Consider the following 26255-nt stretch of genomic DNA (forward strand, 5'->3'; position numbering starts at 1 on the left):
GGTAGAACTATAACTCCTGTACCAAGCTACTGAGAAAGAAGAGGTAGAACTATAGCTCCTGTACCAAGCTACTGAGAAAGAAGAGGTAGAACTATAACTCCTGTACCAAGCTACTGAGAAAGAAGAGGTAGAACTATAACTCCTGTTCCAAGCTACTGAGATAGAAGAGGTAGAACTATAACTCCTGTTCCAAGCTACTGAGAAAGAAGAGATAGAACTATAACTCCTGTACCAAGCTACTGAGAAAGAAGAGGTAGAACTATAGCTCCTGTTCCAAGCTACTGAGATAGAAGAGGTAGAACTATAACTCCTGTACCAAGCTACTGAGAAAGAAGAGGTAGAACTATAGCTCCTGTTCCAAGCTACTGAGATAGAAGAGGTAGAACTATAACTCCTGTACCAAGCTACTGAGAAAGTACATGAACACCAATCCTCCCTCTTACCCAATTCACCTCAGCCTCTATCACCAAATGTATAGCAACTGGGATTTCCCTGGACTCCTAATACAGAACAGTCCATTCTCTATATGTCACTTAGAAGTGATGACAGAGGGTTGACACAGACACTTTCTCTGCTTCTTGAGACTGACTCTGATGCATTTCACAATAAGGAAAATCAGTGTGGCCCTGTGGGCCTAGTACCAACACTACTACTGCTACATTAGCCTGCCTAGTCTTCTCTCCCTTCCCTCTCTCTATCGCTCTATCTCCCTCTCTCTAGCTCTCTGTCTCTCTATCCATTCTGTTCTCTTCTGACTCAGCTGTTATGTAGGAAACCCTGTCCCTTTGAAGAGGGGAAGAATCTTTCATTACTCGACAGAAGAGAGAGAGAAGGAAGGAGGGAGATGATAGGGAGAGAATAACTGCTCCATTGTCTTCTCCCCCCTTCCCTTGCCCCCCTTCTCCCACCAATGATAATTGTCCTGAGCTAATTACAGAGAAACGCTCCAACAGGTGTGGAACTCTGCACCTGGGGACAGAGGTGTGTGTATGTGTGTGGGGTTGTGTGTGTGAGAGAGTATGAGAGAGAAAGAGTAAGAGAGAGAGAGAAAAGGAGAAAGAGAAGATAGTTCTCCCTGTATGTTTATTTACATCCATGACAGAATGTATGGACATATCAATGTGGCTGCTTGTGTAGCTACTGGTGTGATGTATGTGTGTGTGTGTGTGTGTCGGTGCGCATATATGAATGTGTGAGTGTATCACACACAGACTAATGACATGACACACATTCAAACTCAGACAGGGATCAGAGAGGTTAACTGTAGAGCATATAAACTGGACACAATATTACACAATCAGCACAGTGAGGTTACTCTCCCCTCCAGATCTATTTTCCATACATCTGGGTTAAATTACTGGAAAGTACAAATTTGCACATACAGACACACATTCTCACTCACTCTCACTCATACACTGCATTGAATTTCAAATGAGAGAGATTACAAAGTACTTCATTGATAAATGTAACCGCAGGGGCCTCTTAGAGATGATTCACAATCTATAACTGACTCGAAGCAATAACATCGAGTGCATGTTTTTTGATAACAGCCGAGTAAGACAGAAACAGGACCCCAGTTAGATTTGGAGACGGTGACAATGATGTACAGTTGACGTCGAAAGTTTACATACATTTTAGCCAAATACATTTAATCTCAGTTTTTCACAGTTCCTGACATTTAATCCTAGTAAAGATTCCATGTTTTAGGTCAGTTAGGATCACCACTTTATTTTAAGAATGTGAAATGTCAGAATAATAGTAGAGAGAATGATTTATTTTATCCTTTGTTTCTTTCATCACATTCCCAGTGTGTCACAAGTTTACATACTCAATTAGTATTTGGTAGCATTGCCTTTAAATTGTTGAACTTGGGTCAAACGTTTCGGTAGCCTTCCACAAGCTTCCCACAATAAGTTGGGTGAATGTTGGCCCATTCCTCCTGACAGAGCTGGTGTAACTGAGTCAGGTTTGTTGGCCTCCTTGCTCACACACGCTTTTTCAGTTCTGCCCACAAATTTTCTATAGGATTGAGGTCAGGGCTTTGTGATGGCCACTCCAATACCTTGACTTTGTTGTCCTTAAGCCATTTTGCCACAACTTTGGAAATATGCTTGGGGTCATTGTCTATTTGGAAGACCCATTTGCGACCAAGTTTTAACTTCCTGACTGATGTCTTGAGATGTTACTTCAATATATCCACGTAATTTTCCTATCCTTATGATGCCATCTATTTTGTGAAGTGCACCAGTCTCTCCTGCAGCAAAGCACCCCCACAACATGATGCTGCCACCCCCATGCTTCACGAGTGGGATGGTGTTCTTCAGCTTGCAAGCCTCCCCCTTTTTCCTCCAAACATAATGATGGTCATTATGGCCAAACAGTTCTATTTTTTTTCAGAGGACATTTCTCCAAAAAGTATGATCTTTGTCCCCATGTGCAGTTGCAAACCGTAGCCTGGCTTTTTTATGGTGGTTTTGGAGCAGTGGCTTCTTCCTTGCTGAGCGGCCTTTCAGGTTGTGTCGATATTGGACTCGTTTTACTGTGGATAGAGATACTTTTGTACCTGTTTCCTCCAGCATCTTCACAAGGTCCTTTGCTGTTGTTCTGGGATTGATTTACACTTTTCGCACCACAGTACATTCATCTCTAGGAGACAGAACGTGTCTCCTTCCTGAGCGGTATGACGGCTGCATGGTCCCATGGTGTTTATTCTTGTGTACTATTGTTTGTACAGATGAACGTGGTACCTTCAGGCGTTTGGAAATTGCTCCCAAGGATGAACCAGACATGTGGAGGGCTACAAAAAGAAATTCTGAGGTCTTGGCTGATTTCTTTTGATTTTCCCATGATGTCCAGCAAAGAGGCACTGAATTTGAAAGTAGGCCTTGAAATACATCCACAGGTACACCTCCAATTGACTCAAATAATGTCAATTAGCCTATCAGAAGCTTCTAAAGCCATGACATCATTTTATGGAATTTTCCAAGCTGTTTAAAGGCACAGTCAACTTAGTGTATGTAAAGTTCTGACCCACTGGAATTGTGATACAGTTAATTATAAGTGAAATAATCTGTCTGTAAACAATTGTTGGAAAAATTACCTGTGTCATGCACAAAGTAGATGTCCTAACCGACTTGCCAAAACTATAGTTTGTTGAAGTTGTTGAAAAACTAGTTGTAATGACTCCAACCTAAGTGTATGTAAACTTCAGACTTCAACTGTTAAGTCCTTTCTCTTTCGGGACTGTTTTTGGGCTTTTTACCATAAAATAGTTGAGCCAAAGTTGTTGACCGGGGAAAGGAAGAAGTGTGGCTACCAGCCAAAGCATTAGAGGAAAAAACACGCACAACGTCTTGAGATAATAGATAAATACCACTTCATGAAGTCGTGGGATTTTGAGGATGCTCCAAAACTGAAGAACAAAGATAAATTGACAGACTACTTTTTCCACTCTCACTAGGCTATTATGGGGAAGTAGGCTACTTTGTTTATTTAGAAATTCGGCATGAGTCTACTGAGGGACAACAAACAGTTAGGTTACTTACAGTAACATGGTTTATGAGACGCTCGCAAGCCGTCACACAAACAGATGTTACTCACACCACACGCTCTGACATCACTCGTCTGCTGCCCATCCACGAGAACCGCACACTAATTTCACTTAAACGAGCTACTGGCCATTTTATGAGACCAACTATCGGATATGGCGCATTAATGAAATAAAGGAACAAACTGATTAGACTTTTCAGCGTGTGTCATCACCGCACAGAGAGGAAATTAAACATCTTACCCACTGCATTGGAGTCATTCTCTCTGACCCCTCAGACAGTTCACCTTGGCACAGCCAGGCAGTGTGTGGTCGTCATCTGCTTCCTAAGCCACGGAAGCACCATCGTGCGTATGTTATGTCTATGTTGGAATAACCTATTAATCACACAGGAAATATGATATTTCGGAAATCGGGTTGATTGACAGGGATCCTTGCTAATTCCCTAGTCTAGTAACTGTTGAGTCATCATTCCAGGGGTTGACTGAGTGCTGCGTCGCCCCCTTGTGGTCTTTTCATTCTGGCATCCCGGGTACAAAATGAGTTGGGACATTCACCTTTCCAGAACCTGTCTAGCTGTTGAGTTGTGTGGTACAATCAAAGTAAATAAACAAACAAGGAGGAAACATCCATAACAAAGGAAACACTATGGACAGATCATAGGGTACCAACATTTTATTTATAATATGAGGGCAGTCAGTTAGAAATAAAATACACATGGTAAAACAGTTTCCTTCATAGTGTTAGTGTTTACTTTGGTATACAATCTAATGTTCTGTGACAATACACATTTACTATATTCTTTATATGAGAATATCTGTGAGCATCCATCCATCCAGTATAAAGCTGACCTACAGGGATATCTTTTACATAATAACATAGTCATACCATAATTTATGCTTCATTTTGCAGGACTTTTCTTTTTCAGGCAACCACTGCATTTCAGGCAATGAGTTACAAAATAAAGAGTGTTTAGAGAACAGTAAAAGAAGAGTTGTATTGTCTTACAGTTAGATAACTATTACATTGTGTTATGACTTTCTTTTGACAGATGCCATTCCTCACACCAGTTGCCATTCCTCACACCAGTTGCCATTCCTCACACCAGTTGCCATTCCTCACACCAGTTGCCATTCCTCACACCAGTTGCCATTCCTCACACCAGTTGCCATTCCTATCCATTGCATCTGTCTTACGACAGAGGGTTCAATATAGGGTTAATTTCAAAGTTGCCCGAGATGGATGAGGTTGCCCCTAGATGCTGACCAAGGGTCAGTTTTGTGTCTTTCTCCCTTCATGGTTGAGGCGGATGGTGAACTGATCCTAGAACTGTGCCTAAGGGTAGCTTCTACCCGGAGCTCAACTGTCCAGTGCTCACAGCCTGGTCCTCTGATTGGCTGGCAGCTCATCCTGGTCGAGTCCCCACAGGAAGTTGCGCAGGCGTGTCACTTCCTTTTGTAGCTCGGGGCTGGGGATTGGCTGCGAGAGGTCCAGCTGAGGCGTCTCATTTGGCAGGATGAGAGGGGGGTGGTCCAGGAAACTTTCGAAGATGTCTTGGACAGAAAAGCATGAATAGAAATGTAGTGGTCTGAGATTCTTAGGAAGAAATCATACCCTTTCTATACATGTGTACTTACAATGTTCGGAATGTCTAAGGGCTGAATCCTGACTTGGGATCACAAATATTTTCTAATTGACATAAATGCATAATTTATGGGAATATTCTACTTATCTCAAGTTTGCAGTTGTATCTAATGTTATGTTCATAACCAAGTTGGAAGTTGTGAAGTTGTAAATACCAGTTAGATGCATTCACATGCTTTAAACTCAGAGAAACGGTGATTGGCTAATGTCCAAAAAGCTTCATCAGCCATAATCTAAAAGTAGAGCTATCGTGCTTGTAAACAAATTATAGTGTTCAAAAACCATATTAATAGATTGCTATTTATAATTTATGTTTTGTTGTTACATTTAACTAATGAAAATGCTGTTATCAAAGTATATTTCTTAGTAGGTGATGTCAGAGGTCAGCATGTAGGAGAAGTCAGAGCTTAGGGATGATAGACGAGTTTCCCACTAGTAATTACGAGTTGGAGGACAGACAGTTCACACGGATATTTTCCCTGTCGTATATGGTAAATACTACCTTCCCACTTGGTTATGAATGCAGCATTAGCTCCTACATAATGACCCTCCAGGACTCCCAACCCCTCCCCTCTCATGTCTCACCTCCACTGAGCTCCATCCCAGGGGGAGGAGCCCAGGAGGCCGGTGGGGCTCTGGCCGGTCCCAGCTTGTAATTGGTCAGCAGATGGTGCAACTGGGTGGGGCTTAGCAAGGCGTGGTCCTCCTGTAGGCTGTCCCAGGATGACTGGCGGGGGAGAGACAAGAGAACAACCAATGAGCAACAAAACAGAGAAGGAGGAAAAAGTGGACGATATCAGCAATGTCCACAACTGAGATGGGATGCCAAATCTGAAATCTACCCCTAGTCTCTTGTCACCTCTAGATTACCCCTTATATCTGAAAATAACTAAATGGGTGTGAACAAATTAATGGAAAAGCTTGTCTATCTAGCTTCCTAGAGCGGTTATCATACAGTTTATACCGATCTGATCCAATCAGCTTTAGGAGAAGGCATCAGGAAATGTCTAGAGGTAGGGGCTAGGGGTGGATGTGTGATAAGTCAAATAGGTTTAGAGGAAGAACAACACAACAACGAGACCAAAACATGATTCTTTATCCAGAATGTTTTGTTTTGGGTCATTATCTTGTTAAATCGACTGATTGTTAACTGGCTAAACCAGCATTATTTTTACCTGGATGAGGCGGGTCTTAGGGACGCACAGGAAATTGACTGTGACGGACAGCTTCTTCAGGAACTCAGAGGCGATATCTCCAAGTCCCGCGCCCTGCAGCCAGTCCAGAACCAGGTCCAGGTTTGTACGGATCTGGACCGCTCTAGACCAGGAGAACAGACCATCTGAGAGAGGGAGGGAGTGAGGGACAGAGCGAGAGAAGAGGAAGAAGACAGAAAGAGAGGGAGTGTGTGTGTGTGTGTTTGTGTGTGTGTGTGTGTGTGTGTGTGTTTGTGTGTGTGTGTGTGTGTGTTTGTGTGTGTGTGTGTGTGTGTGTGTGTGTGTGTGTGTGTGTGTGTGTGTGTGTGTGTGTGTGTGTGTGTGTGTGTGTGTGTGTGTGTGTGTGTGTGTGTGTGTGTGTGTGTGTGTGTGTGTTAGTGCACATCTGAACCAGGGTTGGAAAGTTCAAGTTATTTCAGAGCCGCACCCAGATTCTCTGTCTCGCTGTGCTTGGTAGCGCTCATCCCCTTACGACCTCTACACTTAATAGTTCGTGCACAAACAATGGCTTGTGTAGTGGAAAGCAATTTCTGCATGTGTAATGTGGAACCCACTTAGCTCATGACTGCAGCTTCCTCAGACCAACCCCTGACCTTGGACCCCAGTATTACCCCTGCCCTCTCACCTCTCTCCAGCAGTGTGTTGAGCAGGGAGGTGTTGGTGAAGAAGAAGAGGTAGCCGAAGGTTTGGGAGGTGAGTGGGGGGGAGAGGCAGGCCTCCCGGGACAGCATCAGGGAGCAGCGGTACACCTCCACCAGCCCAGCCACCGTAGGGGGGAGGGAGGACACGTCTTCCCCCTCTCCCTCCCCCCCACCACCCTCACCCCCATCCATCTCCCTACCCTCATCTCTCTCCTTCTCTTTCTCCAGGCTGGAGAAAGGGTTGTTGTCCAGGAGAGCTGGAAGGAGGGAGTACAGCGTCTGACAGAGACCGAGTGGCAGAGAGAGAGATTAATTCATGTATTAATCGGGATATAATTATGTACGGTAACTTGATTGTGTCTTGAGTGTGAGGTAACTCAACCTCCCTCACCTTTGTGAGGTGGTACACGCACTGCTGGAAGGTGTGCATTATCACGTCATCAAGCTGCGCCAGGGCCTCGGAGCAGGTGTCCAGGTCAGCTGACAACACCGGGTCACCAGGAGCTGATGGTAAATATATATGCATTAACTTCTAACTAAGGTCATATAACTACTGATATTGCGGAACAATCAAAAATATATTTCACTTTCTCAATGACGCAACTAACTTGTTTTGACTACTGTGGGGCTAAATGATGATAGCAGGAATGTCACACAGGAAGAGGAAGACAAGGAGACACAAAGATACAACAGCCGTGTGACGTAAAATAGAGAGACAAGGTTAATATGACAAAATGCTTTTATTGGAGAAAGAAGCTTTTTTGGCAGATGATCGATGGTGATCTGCATTGATCAAGAGGAAACGGACTCTTATGACACAGGTGTCTCACCCTCAAATTCCCAGTCTCTCTCCATGGCCTCAACTTTGACCTGGAAGAAGTTGAGGAGCTCTGTGGCATTGGACATCCAGAACATCAGAGGTCGAAGGTCAGATGATAGCTTCTGTGCACTGGGCGCACTCAGTTCAACCTCCTGCTCTGTGGAACTGGACAGACCAGAACAGGACACACAGCGTTATAGAAGTTGTTGTTACTATCTATTCATCTCTCTCAAGGAGTTACAGCAAGTCCTTGATCTATTTGAATGAACATGCAGTGACAGGGTTCAGTAACACTGTTTTGGGGGCTGCAGGTGGCCTAGTGGTTAGAGCGTTGGACTAGTAACAGAAAGGTTGCAAGATCCAATCCCCGAGCTGACAAGGTAAAAATCTGTTGTTCTGCCCCTGAACAAGGCAGTTAACCCACTGTTCCTAGGCTGTCATTGAAAATAAGAATTTGTTCTTAACTGGCTTGCCTTGTTAAATAAAGGTTAAATTTTAAAAATTACATTTGAATAGTCCATCTGCAGATGCTCTACAGACGATCAGTAACTAACTAACCCTTAACCCTTAAACCAGATCCTAACCCTTATCCTAGCCCTTGTTCTAAACTTAACCCTAACCTTAGCATGCAGTTACTTATCAACAGATAGTTTCTTGATAATATGACCATATGTAGAGCATCTACAGGAGGACAATCCAGACTATCCAAATAAAGTGTGACCCAGGGTCCCACTACATCTGTTAACTGCTATTAACTTGGGATAACATCTGCTAAATAAACATTAATATTAATAGATATTTGTGTACCGTATTAGTTTAACAATATCATATACAATTTATACTTTGTGTGTCACATATTTAAATCATGAATCCTTGCATAATGCTAAATAGTATCTGCATGTTCATCACATTATTTACAGCCACACAAGCTGGACAATCACTTCTCTTGATTCCCCCTAATACAGCCCTAAGGGAAGTTCCAAACACAGGAAACAGCTGAAATATGACGTTGAGCAGAAATGATCTTACTTTTGCGTGGGATGCTTATCCCCGAATTCCTTAATGTTGTCCTGTAAAAAGAGTTGGAGAGGGAAGAGAGGACATGAGAGGAGAGACACGTCACGGCTTAGTGGCGGGGGGGTGGGGGGGGGGTGGAGTTCAGTTACAAAGTCTGGACAGGCCACCAGGACAATTACAACACAGTTTCCAGAAGGAAGTGGCATCAGCTCATCCCCTTTTCTGTTCATCAACAGTGACAGGCATCTGTCTGTCTGTCTGTCTGGTCTGTCTGTCTGGTCTGTCTGTCTGTCTGTCTGCCTGTCTGGTCTGTCTGGTCTGTCTGGTCTGTCTGTCTGTCTGTCTGTCTGTCTGTCTGTCTGTCTGTCGTTTCTGTCGGGTCTGTCTGTCTGTCTGTCTGGTCTGGTCTGTCTGTCTGTCTGTCTGTCTGTCTGTCTGCCTGTCTGGTCTGTCTGGTCTGTCTGGTCTGTCTGTCTGTCTGTCTGTCTGTCTGTCTGTCGTTTCTGTCGGGTCTGTCTGTCTGTCTGTCTGTCTGGTCTGGTCTGTCTGTCTGTCTGTCTGTCTGTCTGTCTGTCTGTCTGTCTGTCTGTCTGTCTGTCTGTCTGTCTGTCTGTGTCTGTCTGGTCTGTCTGGTCTGTCTGTCTGTCTGTCTGTCTGTCTGTCTGTCTGGTCTGGTCTGGTCTGGTCTGGTCTGTCTGTCTGTCTGTCTGTCTGGTCTGTCTGTCTGTCTGTCTGTCTGTCTGTCTGGTCTGGTCTGGTCTGGTCTGTCTGTCCTGGTCTGGTCTGGTCTGGTCTGGTCTGGTCTGGTCTGGTCTGGTCTGGTCTGGTCTGGTCTGGTCTGGTCTGGTCTGGTCTGGTCTGGTCTGGTCTGGTCTGGTCTGGTCTGTCTGTCTGTCTGTCTGTCTGTCTGTCTGTCTGGTCTGGTCTGGTCTGGTCTGGTCTGGTCTGGTCTGGTCTGGTCTGGTCTGTCTGTCCTGGTCTGGTCTGGTCTGGTCTGGTCTGGTCTGGTCTGGTCTGGTCTGGTCTGTCTGTCTGTCTGGTCTGTCTGTCTGTCTGTCTGTCTGTCTGTCTGTCTGTCTGGTCTGGTCTGGTCTGGTCTGGTCTGGTCTGGTCTGGTCTGGTCTGGTCTGGTCTGGTCTGTCTGTCCTGGTCTGGTCTGGTCTGGTCTGGTCTGGTCTGGTCTGGTCTGGTCTGGTCTGGTCTGGTCTGGTCTGGTCTGGTCTGGTCTGGTCTGGTCTGGTCTGGTCTGGTCTGGTCTGGTCTGGTCTGGTCTGGTCTGGTCTGGTCTGGTCTGGTCTGGTCTGGTCTGGTCTGGTCTGGTCTGGTCTGGTCTGGTCTGTCTGGTCTGGTCTGGTCTGGTCTGTCTGTCTGTCTGTCTGTCTGTCTGTCTGTCTGGTCTGGTCTGGTCTGGTCTGGTCTGGTCTGTCTGTCCTGGTCTGGTCTGGTCTGGTCTGGTCTGGTCTGGTCTGGTCTGGTCTGGTCTGGTCTGGTCTGGTCTGGTCTGGTCTGGTCTGGTCTGGTCTGGTCTGGTCTGGTCTGGTCTGGTCTGGTCTGGTCTGGTCTGGTCTGGTCTGGTCTGGTCTGGTCTGGTCTGGTCTGGTCTGGTCTGGTCTGGTCTGGTCTGGTCTGGTCTGGTCTGGTCTGGTCTGGTCTGGTCTGGTCTGGTCTGGTCTGGTCTGGTCTGTCTGTCTGTCTGTCTGTCTGGTCTGTCTGTCTGTCTGTCTGTCTGTCTGAATGAATCCCTGTTCACAGTCTACAGGGTTTCAGAGAAAGACGTGTCAGTCTGGGGCTGGATTTATAGCCCTTTACAATACTATTTTATCTGCTGTGTAACTTTCTCTGTCAGTCTTGACTGAGCTATGGCTAGTTAGCATTATTACAACTGAGATGATCCTAGACAGTCTTTCAAATGAACTCACCCAAACGATCCCTTTGATCTGATTGGCTGCTTTCAGCAGCAACTGAGGCATGAGGGCGGGATCCAGGTGCTTGGATGCGTGGTCAATCATGATTGACAGGAGAAAGGCTGGGGCTAAAGGCCCTCCCTCTGAGTCTGGAGAGGAGTTCTTAGAGATTATCTCCTGATGGAGAAAGAGTGAGAAACAGTGGCTTTAATTTATAGTCCTGTTTCAGCTCATATGTACCTGTTATCAACCAAGAAAGTAATATATGTGGTAACAATAGATACTTTAAGTACCTCCCCACCACTTATATAACACAGTTCTCTACTCTAATCTGTAGCAGACAGGTAGCAGACACAGTGGTGTAACTAACAGGCACAGGGGTCTTTCTTCTCTCACCTGTAGCAGAGCGTCAGCGTGGCGGGGCTGGAACCGCAGCAGAGCCTCAGTGGAACCCAGGTACTGCCTCAACGCTTCCTGTCTGTCCACCAATCCCGAGAGGCAGCAGGTGGAGGGAACATCGGCTTGCCAAGGCAGCGCCAATGCCAGCGGAGGGGTCGGGGTCACGCGGGGGTCACGATACAGGAAGAGGAAGTGAGCTCCTATGCCAATCACGTCCCCAGGTTTAAGCACCGCCTCCCGGTAGAGAGCTTCTCCGTTGTGTGTGACAACTCCTCCTCTGAAGGGACGCATCAGAGCTGGGGGGAGAGAGAAAATGGTTAATAAACTAGTAACACTATAATTGAAGTTCTGCTCATAAACTGCTTATAAAAAAGGTGTGACAGGTTTCTAACCATATATAAGGGGGTATCAAGAAGTGTCTAGTGGGAGGATCTCTAGAGGTTGATTGTGGACAGGGAAATACTGTAAAATCAGGTTGGATAGATGTAAGCACATATGGAAAAGGCTCTCTATTTTGCAGGCACATTTCTGTTTGTTCAGGTCTGCAAACATCACAGGAGTAGGGCCAGGATTTAGGACTAGGGTTGTTTGTAGACCAGGCCTACCTTGCCCAGAGGGGGCGTCGGGTACGGCTGAGTCTCTCCTGACCAACAGGTGCCTGGCCAGCATGTCTGGAGCAGAGAGGAACGTTTCCACCTTCAGAGGCCTCTTCCCCTTCCTTTCCCTTTCTCTGTCCTTCTCTCTCTCCCTCATCGTTGGCTTCCGCCCAAAAACGTGTGTGTGCCCTGCCATGATGTACAAAACAAAGTCCTGTAGAAAACACAGAAAACACACACAGAGGAGAACGGAAGAAGGAAATAAAGAAAGAAAGAGAAAAGGGAGTTTGTTATCATCTGAAGGACATGGTTATGATAAGGGGACATCTTGGAGATCTTAAGTTGTGCGGAGGTGAGGAGATAAGGTATGAAGTGTGTCAGTTTGCTACAATGAAGACCTGTGTGAGGTCACTGTGAGAGATGGAGTGATGTACACAGTGGGGTTGTGTGTGTCTACAAAGGTATTGTGTTGCTGTGAGTCTGTTTTGTGCTCAGGGTTGAATGGGAAAGGCTGGGGAAGGGTTGGAAACAGTGATGGTATGTGGCGATTAGGGGAATGCAGGTATGATGTCATGTTCAGGGTGTGTGTGTGTGATCATCTGGGAGGTGCAGGTCTAACCTTGCTCTGGTCGTAGCCCTGCAGCAACAGGAAGTAGGGTCGGTCCGTGGGCGGGAGGATCAGGCTCTGTGACATCACTTCCAGGTCGCAGGTTGAGTAGTCTTTCTCTTCCTCTACTGCCTTGTCTGCTTTGTTCCTCCGCTCCACCTCGTCTCTGACCTTTGACCTCATCATCTAAGACAGAGAGAGGCGTCTTTATGGTCAGACTGCTGCACTGCTGAGATTAGGTGGGGTTGCCCTGTTGCTATCATGTTGCAACATGTGTTGAAACACATCCTCTCATCCTCTCATCCTCACCTCTCCGTGCTCCAATGGAGCTATCATGCTCACAATGTTCTTCCTGTCCTGAAGTCCAGCACTGTTGTTAGGGTGGTTTCCAGAGTGACTGGGGTCATTGCCAACGTGGTTTCCTTGGCGACGCCTCAGGCTGAGGTTCATGTCGCTGATGCTCCTCCTGAGTTCCGAGTTCCGTCCTCGATGACCTCGCTCGCCCTCCTCAGCCCCGCCCCCCGACTGTATGCGGCTCCGCCTCCAACGTACACCTGTTACCACGACAACCAGACATATCATTAAAAACAAAGAAACTACACTTTTCACTGGATGACTGTAGGAAACCCCAGATGTAAGAGCTGGTCATCTAGAGACTCTATATTGTCCTTTTACCTGTGTGGTTCTCCCCTTCCCTCTCTCGCTCCTTCTCTTTCTCCCTCTCCTCTCTTTCGTAGTCGTCCCGCCTCTGGATCTCGAAGCGGCGTTCATACCCCTCCTTGGGCCGCCACATGTCCACCAATAGTAGTGGGCATTCCCATTCGGCCACACCCCTACGACACTCTGTCTCCCATTGGAAAGCTCCATCTGGTTGCTGGATGGGCTTTCCAATGACATCACACAACAGGAAGTCTTCCGAGCTGTGTTTCTGCAGGTCTAGGAGAGGGAGGCAGGGCGACCAGGCTAATTATTTTTCCAATGAATATGACATTATTGCTCAATTGAGGTCAAACCAAATGTCACATTTTTTTATAAAGCCCTTCTTACTTCAGCTGATATCTCAAAGTGCTGTACAGAAACCCAGCCTAAAACCCCAAACAGCAAGCAATGCAGGTGTAGAAGCACGGTGGCTAGGAAAAACTCCCTCGAAAGGCCAAAACCTATGAAGAAACCTAGAGAGGAACCAGGCTATGAGGGGTGGCCAGTCCTCTTCTGGCTGTGCCAGGTGGAGATTATAACCGAACATGGCCAAGATGTTCAAATGATCATAAATGACCAGCATGGTCAAATAATAATAATCACAGTAGTTGTCGAGGGTGCAGCAAGTCAGCACCTCAGGAGTAAATGTCAGTTGGCTATTCATAGCCGATCATTAAGAGTATCTCTACCGCCCCATGTTTATCTGTACTTTCACGACTCTCTTACATGAATCCCTGTACTGTACTCGGTCTGTACTCTCTCTCTTTCTGCCTCTTACCTGCATCGTCCGTCTCCTCCCTCTCTCTCTCCGTATAGCGGGTGATGACCTGGGCGATGAGCTGTTTGGCTGTAGAGTGGGCGGTGGCCAGCAAAGAGCGGTAGTTAGCCCCACTAGACAGAGCATCCCCATAGATCTTGATGAGGCCTGGGGCTGTGGAGGAGGCAGGGGGCAGGTAGTGGTGGGAGGAAGGGGCAGCAGAGTGGGCCCACACCTCCCTCTCCTTCTCCCCTATGGCCTTGTCTCGGTCACTGTTGGAGCGCCCCCTCAGGAAGAGGTGGGAAAGACGCTTGGTGCGGGACTGGGGCCCGGCGGGACGGGGCCGGAGGAAGGCCGGAGAGGGAGAGGGGGATGGGGGAGCGAGGGAGGGGGTGGAGATGGAGAGGGAAGAGGAAGGGGCAGAGGGGGCCTCGTGGAGGGACGCTGCGTCCGAGCTGGTGGTGGACCTAGTGAGGGAGAAGGAGAGGAGGGGGAAAGAAAGAGAGAGAGGGGGAGTAGGGCATGTCAGCTTTGAGTTATGGCTGACAGAGCTGAACATAGACAATATTAACTGCTAGAAAACGGTCACACGATTCAAGGAACACTGCATGACATGTGACACATGACCATACAATCAAATTAGTCCATAACGAGCTGTTCTCTTGGTTAATTTATTGTATGCAAAAACATGTCAGACACTTAACTTGACTGTGGCTGGAGATATAGTGAGGAGGACTGAAGGATAAACAAACTGAATACAGGACAAACTGAAGAAACAGACAGACAGACAGACAGACAGACAGACAGACAGACAGACAGACAGACAGACAGACAGACAGACAGGCCGAGTTAAGAGACCTGGGTTGATGTGTGATAAGTTGATTAGTTGAGTCAGATGTGTTACTGCTGGACTAGAACAAAATTGGACAAGTGACATTGAGTGACATTGAGGTACTGTACATAGGTAGCAGAGAGACTGACTTGACAGAGACGGCGCTGGGCCAGCGGCCCCCCAGCTTGGCAAAGTGTTTCCTGGGAGAGTTGATCCACAGACCCACAGGGAAATGGAGCTTCCTGAAGCGAGGACTGTCAGTCCCCTCCATCTGATCCATCTGAGAACCAACGAGAGAGAGATGAGAAACTCAAAGAACACAGATCAAATCTTCATAATCTTTGAGTTAATTAAGATGTGTGTAGACTATACTGCTTTACATTCTATTCATGTGGGCCTGAAACAGGCCCTTGATATATTTGGACAAAAATCAAAGGTTAAATCATCAGGGGGAGGAAGACTGACCTTTTCCTCCAAACAACCCAACTGGGGGTATGTAATCCTAAACTTGTCAAATAATGACATCACCATCATGAACAGTTTGAGATCCTCCGGATCCTTGTGGAATTGTTCATTGTTACACACCAAAGGAATTTGGCTGTGGAAGTGATTATTGCCCCCCATTGGTAAAAAAATATATATATATTTTTTGAAAACGGTAGATAGGTTACACTTGGCTCAAATCATCTCAAATTCTACAGCACTGTAAATGACATCTTTGTCACAAAGGTACTCTAAGCTGAATGTGTGTCATTACTCCTTATTCAAACAGGAAGTGTGTTCTACAGGCCTCAGATCCAGCTGTCGTGTTGAAAGGGAAATCCCCACTCTTAAAGTCACTACTTGTCTGTCGCCTCAGCCTACAACTACGTTTAGAATGAAATTACTCGTAATGGTGGAATGTAGAGTTTGGGGAGGGAAAACTGTGCTTAGTTACAGCTTCTACTCTACAAATTAGATGTGTCAACAAAAACAATGAATGTAGAACGGTTCAAATTTGAACCCAAATAATACTTTTTCATTGTTGATTTTTTTTACTCATCTTTCTATAATGCAATGTTGCAAAAGAAACAGCAAAAACCTATCAGCAACATTTTACTGTGGAAAATGATCAATATTGTGACCTCTAACAGCTTATCATGGATGACAGCTCAAATGTTAAAAAATCGAATGGAAAAGTAATGAAGCAATGCAACACAATAGGCCCTCTAAAATAAAAGCGTACTTGAAAGTACTTACAAGAACGACTGCAGTTCCCTCTTCGTATAAGTGTTTTATTAGTCCTTCTCAATAGAAAAAAAGAAAATGGTTAAAAACAACTTCTCCAAGACAAAAACTCCATTTTCAAAATGTCTATCTGCGCCACAGGTATCTCTCTTTCTAAATCAGAACATATTTTTCTCCACTTTCTCTCATTTTCTTTGTGTTTTCTGTCTGTTTTCCAAGTAATGGTGGTACGGGCTCCTTCTCTATCTTTCTCTGCCTCTGTGGGTCTATAGATAGAGAAACAGGCCCATTGTTCTAAGTGACAGAATTTCCTTCCTTCGCGCTGGACAACACCTATATCCTGAGAGAGAGAGAGAGAGAGAGAGAGAGAGAGAGAGAGAGAGAGAGAGAGAGAGAGAGAGAGAATGTGGAGATTATTTTGTGATGCACACACTTGCTGGCCCCTTGTACTGTATATACTGTACATACACACTATAAAGAGATAAGACTAGAAATAGAGTTTGGGGAGAGGGGTTAATCCAGCATTCCCCTGTCTCCCCAAGCACACATGCACACTGGTCGGTTAGACCACTGCCTTTGGCATTAGGGTGCTTTGGAGCACTGGGGTTGGGTAGGAAGAAGATTGGGTGGAGGAGGAGGCGGGGGCTGGGGGGGCAGTGAGAATCTGTGTTTAATTTAGACAACTAATTACTTTAACAAAGCCACTCAGAGAAAATAGGTTTATGCTCCCAGTTTAAAAATGATAGCAGTCAGTCAGAACGTATACCTTTTGTCTAGTTGTCCACAGGAATGTTACTTTTGAAGTGTAGTCCAGAGTTCAGCTCCTTGATAGTCCAAGAAATTGCATTGTAGTACATCAAGAAACAGGCCTATAATGTTTTCTAGAAAAGGACATAATTTGAGCAGCAGGTTTTTGCTGAAAAGAGGAAACAGTGAGACAGGAAGTCAGAGAAAGAGGGACACCTGTGACCTCTGACCTTGTCTACAACAGGAAGATGGCGACAGGAAAAGAGAGGACAGGCAGGGAGAGAGGGGGAGCAAGAAAAGGAACAAGAAAAGGAGAAAGAGAGAAAGTTACATTGGATTCATCACAATATCTGAACCAATAGGCTAAGGCTACATACATCCCTTCCACTATAATAAAATATATAGTTCACACTATCCATTCTTAAAATGTGTTAATAACTGTACAATAAAGCTTGAAACTATGCAACTGAAATTATAAGCTATTACAGTTACTACCAAAACACACAAAAACTAGACGCTTCCTTCAAAATGAGACAGTGTGCCAGACCACACAGCGTACTTCCACTGAGTAGGTAGTGAGCTCGTCCAGACACTCTGAGGTCTTTGGTTTGGAGAGGTGCTCACAGACAGGGATGGTCGGGTGACAGCAGCCTGTGAACACTCCTTTGCGTCATGGAGTTTCTTTGTTTTGTTTGCTTTTGGCTCGCGGTTGACAACTTATCCTCTTTTCCAGGTAGGCAACCCTCTGTGGGTTTTCGTTGGAATAACTGTCAACTAAAAGAATGACACTTTAAACTTGGCACTGTTCAGGTGTGGGCCTGCACAGTATTATCTTCCTTGTTCTCTATCTCTTTTCTTTGGGAACAGTGAAGAGTTAGAAACTATTTATCTTTACTATTGTTAGACATACTGACACAGTTGTGGGGGATCTCTATTTTAGCCTGGGCAAAGCTTTATCACAATGTCCATTTTGACCTGCTACTGTGGGCCCTGTATTTTCGAAACAAAACAAACAAGTTCTTCTCACAGCCTACATTGCTTACAAATGTGTGAGCAACTTTTATGAGCAAGACAATGCTGCTGGAGGACAGAGATTTGCAGAGGTTTCTAGATGTTGAGAGGCAGGGGTAAAAATAAATGACTCTCAGCATAGGCCATCCTGTTGATTTGGGACGGAATTTCATCTTGTTGATTTGAGGAAGATGATCAGGCTTTTGATTTGGGACAGAATCAAGTGTTTTAGTCTGGGGCTACAGCAGAAAATGTGCTATTGGGGGTAATGGGAGACTGGCGTTGGGAAACACTGTACTAGGCTATCACTGACGTGTTTGACATGATGTTCTTCGTGTAAATAATTGATGCAAAATTCAGTGATTACACTTCATATGGCTTAAAAATCCCAAAGTGATTCCCATCATTTATTTGTGTTTCTAATCATTGTTTATAGGCAATAGAGAAGGAATTATGCATAAAAACCTGGGAAACGGACTCATTCCTTTTCTCATTCCCATGCCAACTTTTCTCATTACCATGCCATGGTGATTACGCTTGCTCGTCCACTCACAACCTCCAACATCCCAGCATACACTGCGTTACGGTCTTCCGGTGAGAGAGGACATCAATCATACCAGAGAGGACACAAGAAACAGTCCAAGGTAGGTCGTGGAAAACTGCCGGAAAATCATAATAATTAGGCTCTTTCAATTAATATACTGAGGGTCGTATTTTTTGTTTGTGTAAAAGTATTTTAATTGGAAATAACGTGTGCCGTGGCACGGTTTTGATACAGCCGGTTAGCTAGCTGGGTTCAAGCTAGTGTAGCTAGCTAGCCAGCAAGCAAGCCAACAAATAAATTTGAAGCTGTGCCAACAATGCTCGCAAGCTATGCTACATTAGTTAATTCTATGTGGTTAGCGAGCTGTAATTTCTAACTTTCTAGCTCGTCAGAAATCTCCAAGTCGTGTACTTATTTGTTACCTGGGAACAAGGATTGATAAGTCACCTTCCATGACTGAATTCTAGCTAGCTAAGGTTACCAGCTTTTTATCAGTCTCTGTCCTAGTTGTGAGTTGTTATTGCGATAGCTAAGACCTAGTCAAATAGACACCTGTACAGGCTCTCATGGATAAGTATTGTGCAAGCTAATAGGCCTATCTCAACTAGTCGATTTCATATTCTATTATCATGACAACAAGATAATGTCCTACTCTATGTGCAAGTGTAGTTATCTTCGGAAGCCCAGTTTGGAAGGATGGCCTCGTGAGACTACTGTACAGCTCATGTTTAGTTTTGTGACATTATATGACATCTCCCTATCGATGTGTGTCAGTGTTGACATAGTGAGACCGCCAGCTAGCCAGCATGTCTGACGTTATTGAGGAGAAGATAAAGAACTACAGGACGGCTCCCTTCGACGCCCGCTTCCCCAACACCAACCAGACCCGCAACTGCTTTCAGAACTATCTAGGTAAGTTAGCTAGCTGATCAACTACTTCTCTTTTCTGACCTGACACGTTCTATCTCCCTCTCCCCCTCTTTCTCCAGCCCTGCCAGCAGTCTACTGCTCATTTCTACCTCCCAACTGACACACACACACACAATGGTGAAAGGACAGGACACTTATGGCCATCAGGCTCTTCTGCCACCCTGAACACTCTTGATTCCCTTCCCAGCAATTTTGTTCACAAAGATAAAGATCTTGGTTGGTTAACTAAACAAGGATTTTTATCTGAATCCCAAGTTAACCTCATTTGCCTGGGCTAAGAATCATGTGGTTGATGATTTGCAATTGATGTGCATTGTAAACGGTGGTATTTGCTCTCGTAGCATTGATGCATGTCCAACTTCTTTGGTTGATAAGAGCCCCATGAGAAGCACCTCCTCAGACAGAGCGATCTAAATCACTATCGGTTCACATTAGAACAGATAGAATGTTGGCTGTCCCTCAGCTCTTCACCAAGGTACGCCATCATAAGCCAACTGTCTGTACTGACTGACATGTCCGTTAGGCAAGGGTACTACTTGGGTATGCAGATCTTTTCGGTCTTCAACACTCGTTTAGTAAGGATAGCCTAATATATCTGTCATTGTACTTTTTATGTTGACATTTTAGACATTTAGCAGACTAACAGTAGTGATTGCATACATGTATTTTTTTTGCTTCATACTGGTCTCCCGTGGGATTCAAACCCAGAACCTTAGCGTTGCACGCGCCCATGCTCAACCAATTGAGCCACACGGGACCCCACATGTTCTCTCTCTGCTCTTAGTTTTAATTAGTGTCAGATTTCTGTTGACATCATTTAGCACATCAGATAAGGGTCCATTTGTGGTGGCTGTTTGCATTTAGATGTTTAGGTTCAGAAACGTAACACCAGTGTCAGTAAAAGTTCTATTAACTGTCTTAATGCTTACCACTTCATTCTGTCAATATTAACTCTCCTCCCTCTCTTTCTAGACTTCCACAGGTGCAACAAAGCTTTGTCAGACAAAGGCCAGGATGTGGCTCCCTGTGACTGGTACCAGAGGGTCTACAAGAGTATCTGTCCCATGAGCTGGGTACGTATGCTGCTACTGTGGCTCATAGTGTGGTGCGAGCACTCCTTTATAAGGTTAAGCAGATCTATAGTGGCAAACTATTCAAACAAAGCCTAAAGGAGTGGGCATACACACAATGCCCCCTAACTGCCTTCCCATGGTTGTGTAGTATTGTCAGCGATGATTGGACCTCCCCTAGAGATGGATGACGAATCACTTTAATCAGCTCTCGTTAGAACCTACATTCACTCACATTAGCAGTGCCTCAACTATTCACAATGTGCCAACAGTCTGAGCACCACATTCCATAGAAGCCTTTAGTAGTTCCAGCATGTCTAAACTCTGCCAACAGTCTGTTCTGACATGTCCACTGAGTGGAACAGTTATGAATGTACCTGTTCTTCTGTGTCTCAAATGTCCTTACCTGAAGTGGTAGTTGGTATACAGTGTGGACCTCTGTTATGTTGCAACTGACCATGGTCCCAGTCTGAAGTCGATTCCTACCCTTAGACACTTTTCATAGATCTGAAAGCATGGGATGGGTGTAAAGTGAAGGCAGAATGAAGGCTACAGTAGCTACTGTGTTATAACTGCATGTTACACTGATAGGCAGTTTAACCTCATGAGCGCATTTCCTCCTGCAGGTCGCCAAGTGGGATGACCAGATAGAGGCCGGCAGCTTTCCCGGAAAGATCTAAAATGGCTGACCTCAGGACTTTCTGTTAGCCACACCTTCAACTTTGACCCTGTAGTGTGCCTAAGGACATGTGTTGACCACGTATCACACCATTCTTAATGTTATTAACAGTGTTACTTATGTTACAAGCACTTAATAAAAATGCGCACCCGTTTTGAACCTGTCTGGTGGTGGTTCATTTGGTATTTTATTAGGATACCCATTGGCTGTTGCAGATAAGAACAATAAAACTTAAAATGTCCTGTTGTACTGCATATATACACACAGCATATACAGTTGAAGTCGGACGTTTACATACACCTTACCCAAATACATTTAAACTCAGTTGTTCACATCTCCTGAGATTTAATCCTTGTAGAAATTCCCTGTCTTAGGTCAGTTAGGATCACCACTTTATTTTAAGAATGAAATGGCAGAATAATAGAAGAGAGAATTATTTATTTCAGATTTTATTTCTTTCATCACATTCCCAGTGGGTCAGAAGTTTACATACTCAATTAGTAGTTGGTAGCATTGCCTTTAAATTGTTTAACTTGGGTCAAATGTTTCGGGTAGCCTTGCACAAGCTCCTCACAATAAGTTTGGTGAATTTTGGCCCATTCCTCCTGACAGAGCTGATGTAACTCAGTCAGGTTTTTAGGACTCCTTGCTTGCAACTTTGGAAGTATGCTTGGGGTCATTGTCCATTTGGAAGACCCATTTGCGACCAAGCTTTAACTTCCTAACTGATGTCTTGATATGTTGCTTCAATATATCAACATAATTTTACTATCCTCATGATGCCAACTCTTTTGTGAAGTGCACCAGTCCCTCCTGCAGCAAAGCACCCCCACAACATGATGCCACCAACGTGCTTCACGGTTGGGATGGTATTCTTCGGCTTGCAAGCCTCCCCCTTTTTCCTCCAAACATAACGATGGTCATTATGGCCAAACAGTTCTATTTTTTTGTTTTATCAGACCACAGGACATTTCTCCAAAAAGTACGATCTTTGTCCCCATGTGCAGTTGCAAACCGTAGGCTGGCTTTTTTATGGTGGTTTTGGAGCAGTGGCTTCTTCCTTGCTGAGCGGCCTTTCAGGTTATGTTGATATTGGACTTGTTTTACTGTGGATATAGATACTTTTGTACCTGTTTCCCCCAGCATCTTATGACAGCTGTGGGGTCCCCTGGTGTTTATACTTGCGTACTATTGTTTGTACAGATGAACATGGTACCTGCAGGTGTTTTTAAATTGCTCCCAAGGATGAACCAGACTTGTGGAGGTCTACCATTTTCTTCTGAGGTCTTGGCTGATTTCTTTTGATTTTCCAATGATGTCAAGCAAAGAGGCACTGCGTTTGAAGGTCGGCCTTGAAATACTTCCACAGGTACACCTCCAATTGACTCATGATGTCAATTAGCCTATCAGAAGCTTCTAAAGCCATGACATATTTTGGGGGAATTTTCAAAACTGTTTAAAGACACAGTCAACTCAGTGTATGTAAACTTCTGACCCACTGGAATTGTGATACAGTCAATTATAATTTAAATAATCTATCTGTAAACAATTGTTGGAAAAATGACTTGTGTCATGCACAAAGTAGATGTCCTAACCGACTTGCCAAAACTACAGTTTGTTAACAAGAAATTTGTGGAGTGGTTGAAAAACGAGTTTTAATGACTCCAACCTAAGTGCATGTAAACTTCCGACTTTAACTGTACATACAAGATGTTAGGTCATGCAGCAGGGTTCCCCAACTGGTGAGCCAATTCAGGCCCGCGAGTGATTTTATTTGGACCCCCAAGTTATTTTTTATTGTTGGACATAAAAGACTATTTTGGTAATCCAAAGTATTCCCACACATAATAGAGATATATATTTTATCATATAGGAATGTAAGTAAAGTTTGCAATTTTTATGTTTTAGTCCAGTGTTATGTCTGTTTGGACTTCTTGTGGTCAATTTGCAGTCTATAAATTATTTGTAATTTGGCCCGTGGCTGAATCTAGTTGATGATCTCTGTCATACAGGGTTAGAGGCCATGAGGTGTTGCCTCACTTTGTTTTTTTAAAACTATTTTTGCCGCTTGCCTGAGTGACCCGAGTTGGAAGTGAGTTCCATGCAACCATCGCTCGATACGATACTGTGCATTACCCTGAGTGCATTCCGGATTTGGGGACTGTGAAGTGAACCCTGGTTTTATCTCTGGTGGCTTAAGTACTGTGTCAGCTGTATGTAAGTGAATTATACAAACAATTTGGAATTTTCAACAGTATGTTTCTTAGAGTGATGTGGTCAATCTCATCTACTCTGCGCAATGAGAGACATTGGGTTGTATTTTCAACATTCATTCTCGCTATTTTGACAGGGTACTTTTTACTTTGATATAGCATTTAGTTCAGCTTGACATGTTTGAGTTACAATGATGTTTCTGTGATAGTCGGTCTATTGAATAGTTGTTGGTCATCAGGAATGCACATTTTTTGACTGAGAAATTCCAATCAATCTTATACATTTTATGACTGGGCTCAGTCACAGCATATACTGACATTGATTCTGCAGCTTGTAAGTGTTCCATAGAAGCTAATCTCCATATGATTGCAGTTGTCATTAATGGAAATCTGTTCAATGCAATGCCCACTTTGTAACACAGGGTGGCAGTGTTGGATCAATTCTGCTAATGTAACCAGTTTCTGCATACTGGTAGTCCTGGAGAGCTTTCTGATCAGTGAGAATGTCTGCTGATTTAAAAAAATAAAGAATTTGTGCCTTATATCATGACCACATCAGTAGGGTGGAGATGGAGTGTGTGAGTGCACGTAACACACCACACACACCCCTCTCTCCCCCTCCTTCTGTTGACTACAGCAGGCTTTCACAGCTCCTTGGCAATGCAATGTTATTGGCTTAGAGAGACCACATGACCAGTGGAGATGTTGGCCGATTGGTTTCCCTGGCAACAGCTCTGAGACCACAGACAGGATGTGAGAGGGGGGGGGGACAAAAGTCATGTCTGTCAATCCCATGTAATCAAACTTGTGGGTCCCTGTCAAATGATCAAATTCCTTTTGTCAGGATTGACTTGTTTTTGGACTGAAAGCAAACACATTCCAAACTAGACTTAAGCAATGCATGTCATTCAGTGTTTTTTGTGGATAGTTGAAAGTGTTTTTTCTGCAGGTTTTTCCTTCTCAGTAGTGAAGGTACCTCCTCTACATCCCTCTCATTTTATACATGTTTCATAGGCAATAATGTCTTGGAGGAGAACAGGCAGGGTTTCATAGGTGTTAGCAGTTGATGTTACTCTTCAATAATACAGGCCCCAAAGCAAATCAGGGGGGAGGAAAATAGGTTTATTAAAAGAGAACAAATCATATGGGGAGGTAGATGTTCATTCCCCCCTGTCCTCAGTGATTCTCCACTGTCCCCTGTCCTCAGTGATACCCGTGTGATTCTCTCCACAGAACAAAGCGACAGGGTGTAATTTATAACCCACAGCCCTAGCCTATGGTTGACCAATTATAATTCCTCGCAGTAAAATTGGGCCAATGGCAAAATAACAAGTGTCCTATGTTAAACTCAATGCACAGACGATTCAGACTAATGAAAACGTGGCACACGTAGCTATGAGTCCAGGACTGATAGTACTACACAGATTATTAACATGTTGAACTGAAAACCTTTAGTCTTCTTGTCCTCTGCGTTGTGTATTATCTTAAAATATTCTTACATAGGCATGACATCTTGGAGAACGGGCAGGGTTTCATAGGCATGACGTCTTGGAGAACGGGCAGGGTTTCATAGGCATGACGTCTTGGAGAACGGGCAGGATTTAAAAGGCATGATGTCTATGAGAACGGGCAGGGTTTTATAGGCATGATGTCTAGGAGAACGGGCAGGGTTTTATAGGCATGACCTCTATGAGAACGGGCAGGGTTTCATAGGCATGACGTCTATGAGAATGGGCAGGGTTTTATAGGCATGATGTCTTGGAGAACGGGCAGGGTTTTATAGGCACGATGTCTATGAGAACGGGCAGGGTTTTATAGGCATGATGTCTATGAGAACGGGCAGGGTTTTATAGGCATGACCTCTATGAGAACGGGCAGGGTTTCATAGGCATGATGTCTATGAGAACGGGCAGGGTTTTATAGGCATGACCTCTATGAGAACGGGCAGGGTTTAATAGGCATGATGTCTATGAGAACGGGCAGGGTTTTATAGGCATGACCTCTATGAGAACGTGCAGGGATTCATAGGCATGACGTCTATGAGAATGGGCAGGGTTTTATAGGCATGAAGTCTTGGAAAACTGGCAGGGTTTCATAGGCATGATGTCTATGAGAACGGGCAGGGTTTTATAGGCATGACGTCTTGGAGAACTGGCAGATTTTCATAGGCATGATGTCTATGAGAACGGGCAGGGTTTTATAGGCATGACCTCTATGAGAACGGGCAGGGATTCATAGGCATGACGTCTATGAGAATGGGCAGGGTTTTATAGGCATGACGTCTTGGAGAACTGGCAGATTTTCATAGGCATGATGTCAAGGAGAATGGGCAGGGTTTCATAGGCATGACGTCTTGGAGAACTGGCAGATTTTCATAGGCATGATGTCAAGGAGAATGGGCAGGGTTTCATAGGCATGACGTCTATGAGAATGGGCAGGGTTTTATAGGCATGACGTCTTGGAGAACTGGCAGATTTTCATAGGCATGATGTCAAGGAGAATGGGCAGGGTTTCATAGGCATGACGTCTTGGAGAACTGGCAGATTTTCATAGGCATGATGTCAAGGAGAATGGGCAGGGTTTTATAGGCATGACGTCTTGGAGAACTGGCAGATTTTCATAGGCATGATGTCAAGGAGAATGGGCAGGGTTTTATAGGCATGATGTCTTGGAGAACTGGCAGGGTTTCATAGGCATGATGTCTATGAGAACGGGCAGGGTTTTATAGGCATGACGTCTTGGAGAACGGGCAGGGTTTTATAGGCATGACGTCTTGGAGAACTGGCAGGGTTTCATAGGCATGATGTCTATGAGAACGGGCAGGGTTTTATAGGCATGACGTCTTGGAGAACGGGCAGGGTTTTATAGGCATGACGTCTTGGAGAATGGGCAGGGTTTCATAGGCATGACGTCTTGGAGAAATGGCAGGGTTTCATAGGCATGATGTCAAGGAGAATGGGCAGGGTTTTATAGGCATGATGTCTATGAGAACGGGCAGGGTTTTATAGGCATGACTTCTTGGAGAACTGGCAGAGTATCATAGGCATGATGTCTTGGAGAACGGGCAGGGTTTCATAGGCATGATATCAAGGAGAACTGGCAGGGTTTTATAGGCATGACGTCTTGGAGAACTGGCAGGGTTTCATAGGCATGATGT

The 26255-nt window shown here is 44.8% G+C and overlaps 2 protein-coding genes across 3 annotated transcripts; one reads left to right on the forward strand and one right to left on the reverse strand.

Annotated features, from left to right (window-relative positions):
* Positions 1 to 4207: 4207 nt before the first annotated feature.
* LOC135521886 (ras-interacting protein 1-like) lies at positions 4208 to 16211 on the reverse strand. Of its 2 annotated transcripts, none has more exons than XM_064947669.1 (16): positions 15917 to 16211; positions 14806 to 14957; positions 13867 to 14312; positions 13065 to 13325; positions 12699 to 12943; positions 12402 to 12575; positions 11792 to 11996; positions 11184 to 11482; positions 10803 to 10964; positions 8896 to 8936; positions 7877 to 8031; positions 7438 to 7550; positions 7031 to 7325; positions 6367 to 6530; positions 5777 to 5918; positions 4208 to 5100 (listed from the first exon to the last, which is right to left on the reverse strand). In XM_064947669.1, exons 2-16 carry the CDS (start codon positions 14955 to 14957, stop codon positions 4922 to 4924), a joined length of 3033 nt encoding a protein of 1010 aa, XP_064803741.1. In that variant the 5' UTR covers positions 15917 to 16211; the 3' UTR covers positions 4208 to 4921. The 2 variants fall into 2 exon arrangements, with proteins under 2 accessions (XP_064803741.1, XP_064803742.1); XM_064947670.1 differs by having other exon boundaries at positions 14827 to 14957; positions 15917 to 16210.
* Positions 16212 to 18223: 2012 nt separating this feature from the next.
* Positions 18224 to 21044, forward strand: LOC135521887 (cytochrome c oxidase subunit 6B1-like). Its single transcript, XM_064947671.1, has 4 exons — positions 18224 to 18306; positions 18981 to 19118; positions 20109 to 20209; positions 20833 to 21044. Exons 2-4 carry the CDS (start codon positions 19013 to 19015, stop codon positions 20884 to 20886), a joined length of 261 nt encoding a protein of 86 aa, XP_064803743.1. The 5' UTR covers positions 18224 to 18306; positions 18981 to 19012; the 3' UTR covers positions 20887 to 21044.
* Positions 21045 to 26255: the final 5211 nt, after the last annotated feature.

Source organism: Oncorhynchus masou, chromosome 30, assembly GCF_036934945.1.
Source record: "Oncorhynchus masou masou isolate Uvic2021 chromosome 30, UVic_Omas_1.1, whole genome shotgun sequence".
NCBI classification, from domain to species: Eukaryota; Metazoa; Chordata; class Actinopteri; order Salmoniformes; family Salmonidae; genus Oncorhynchus; species Oncorhynchus masou.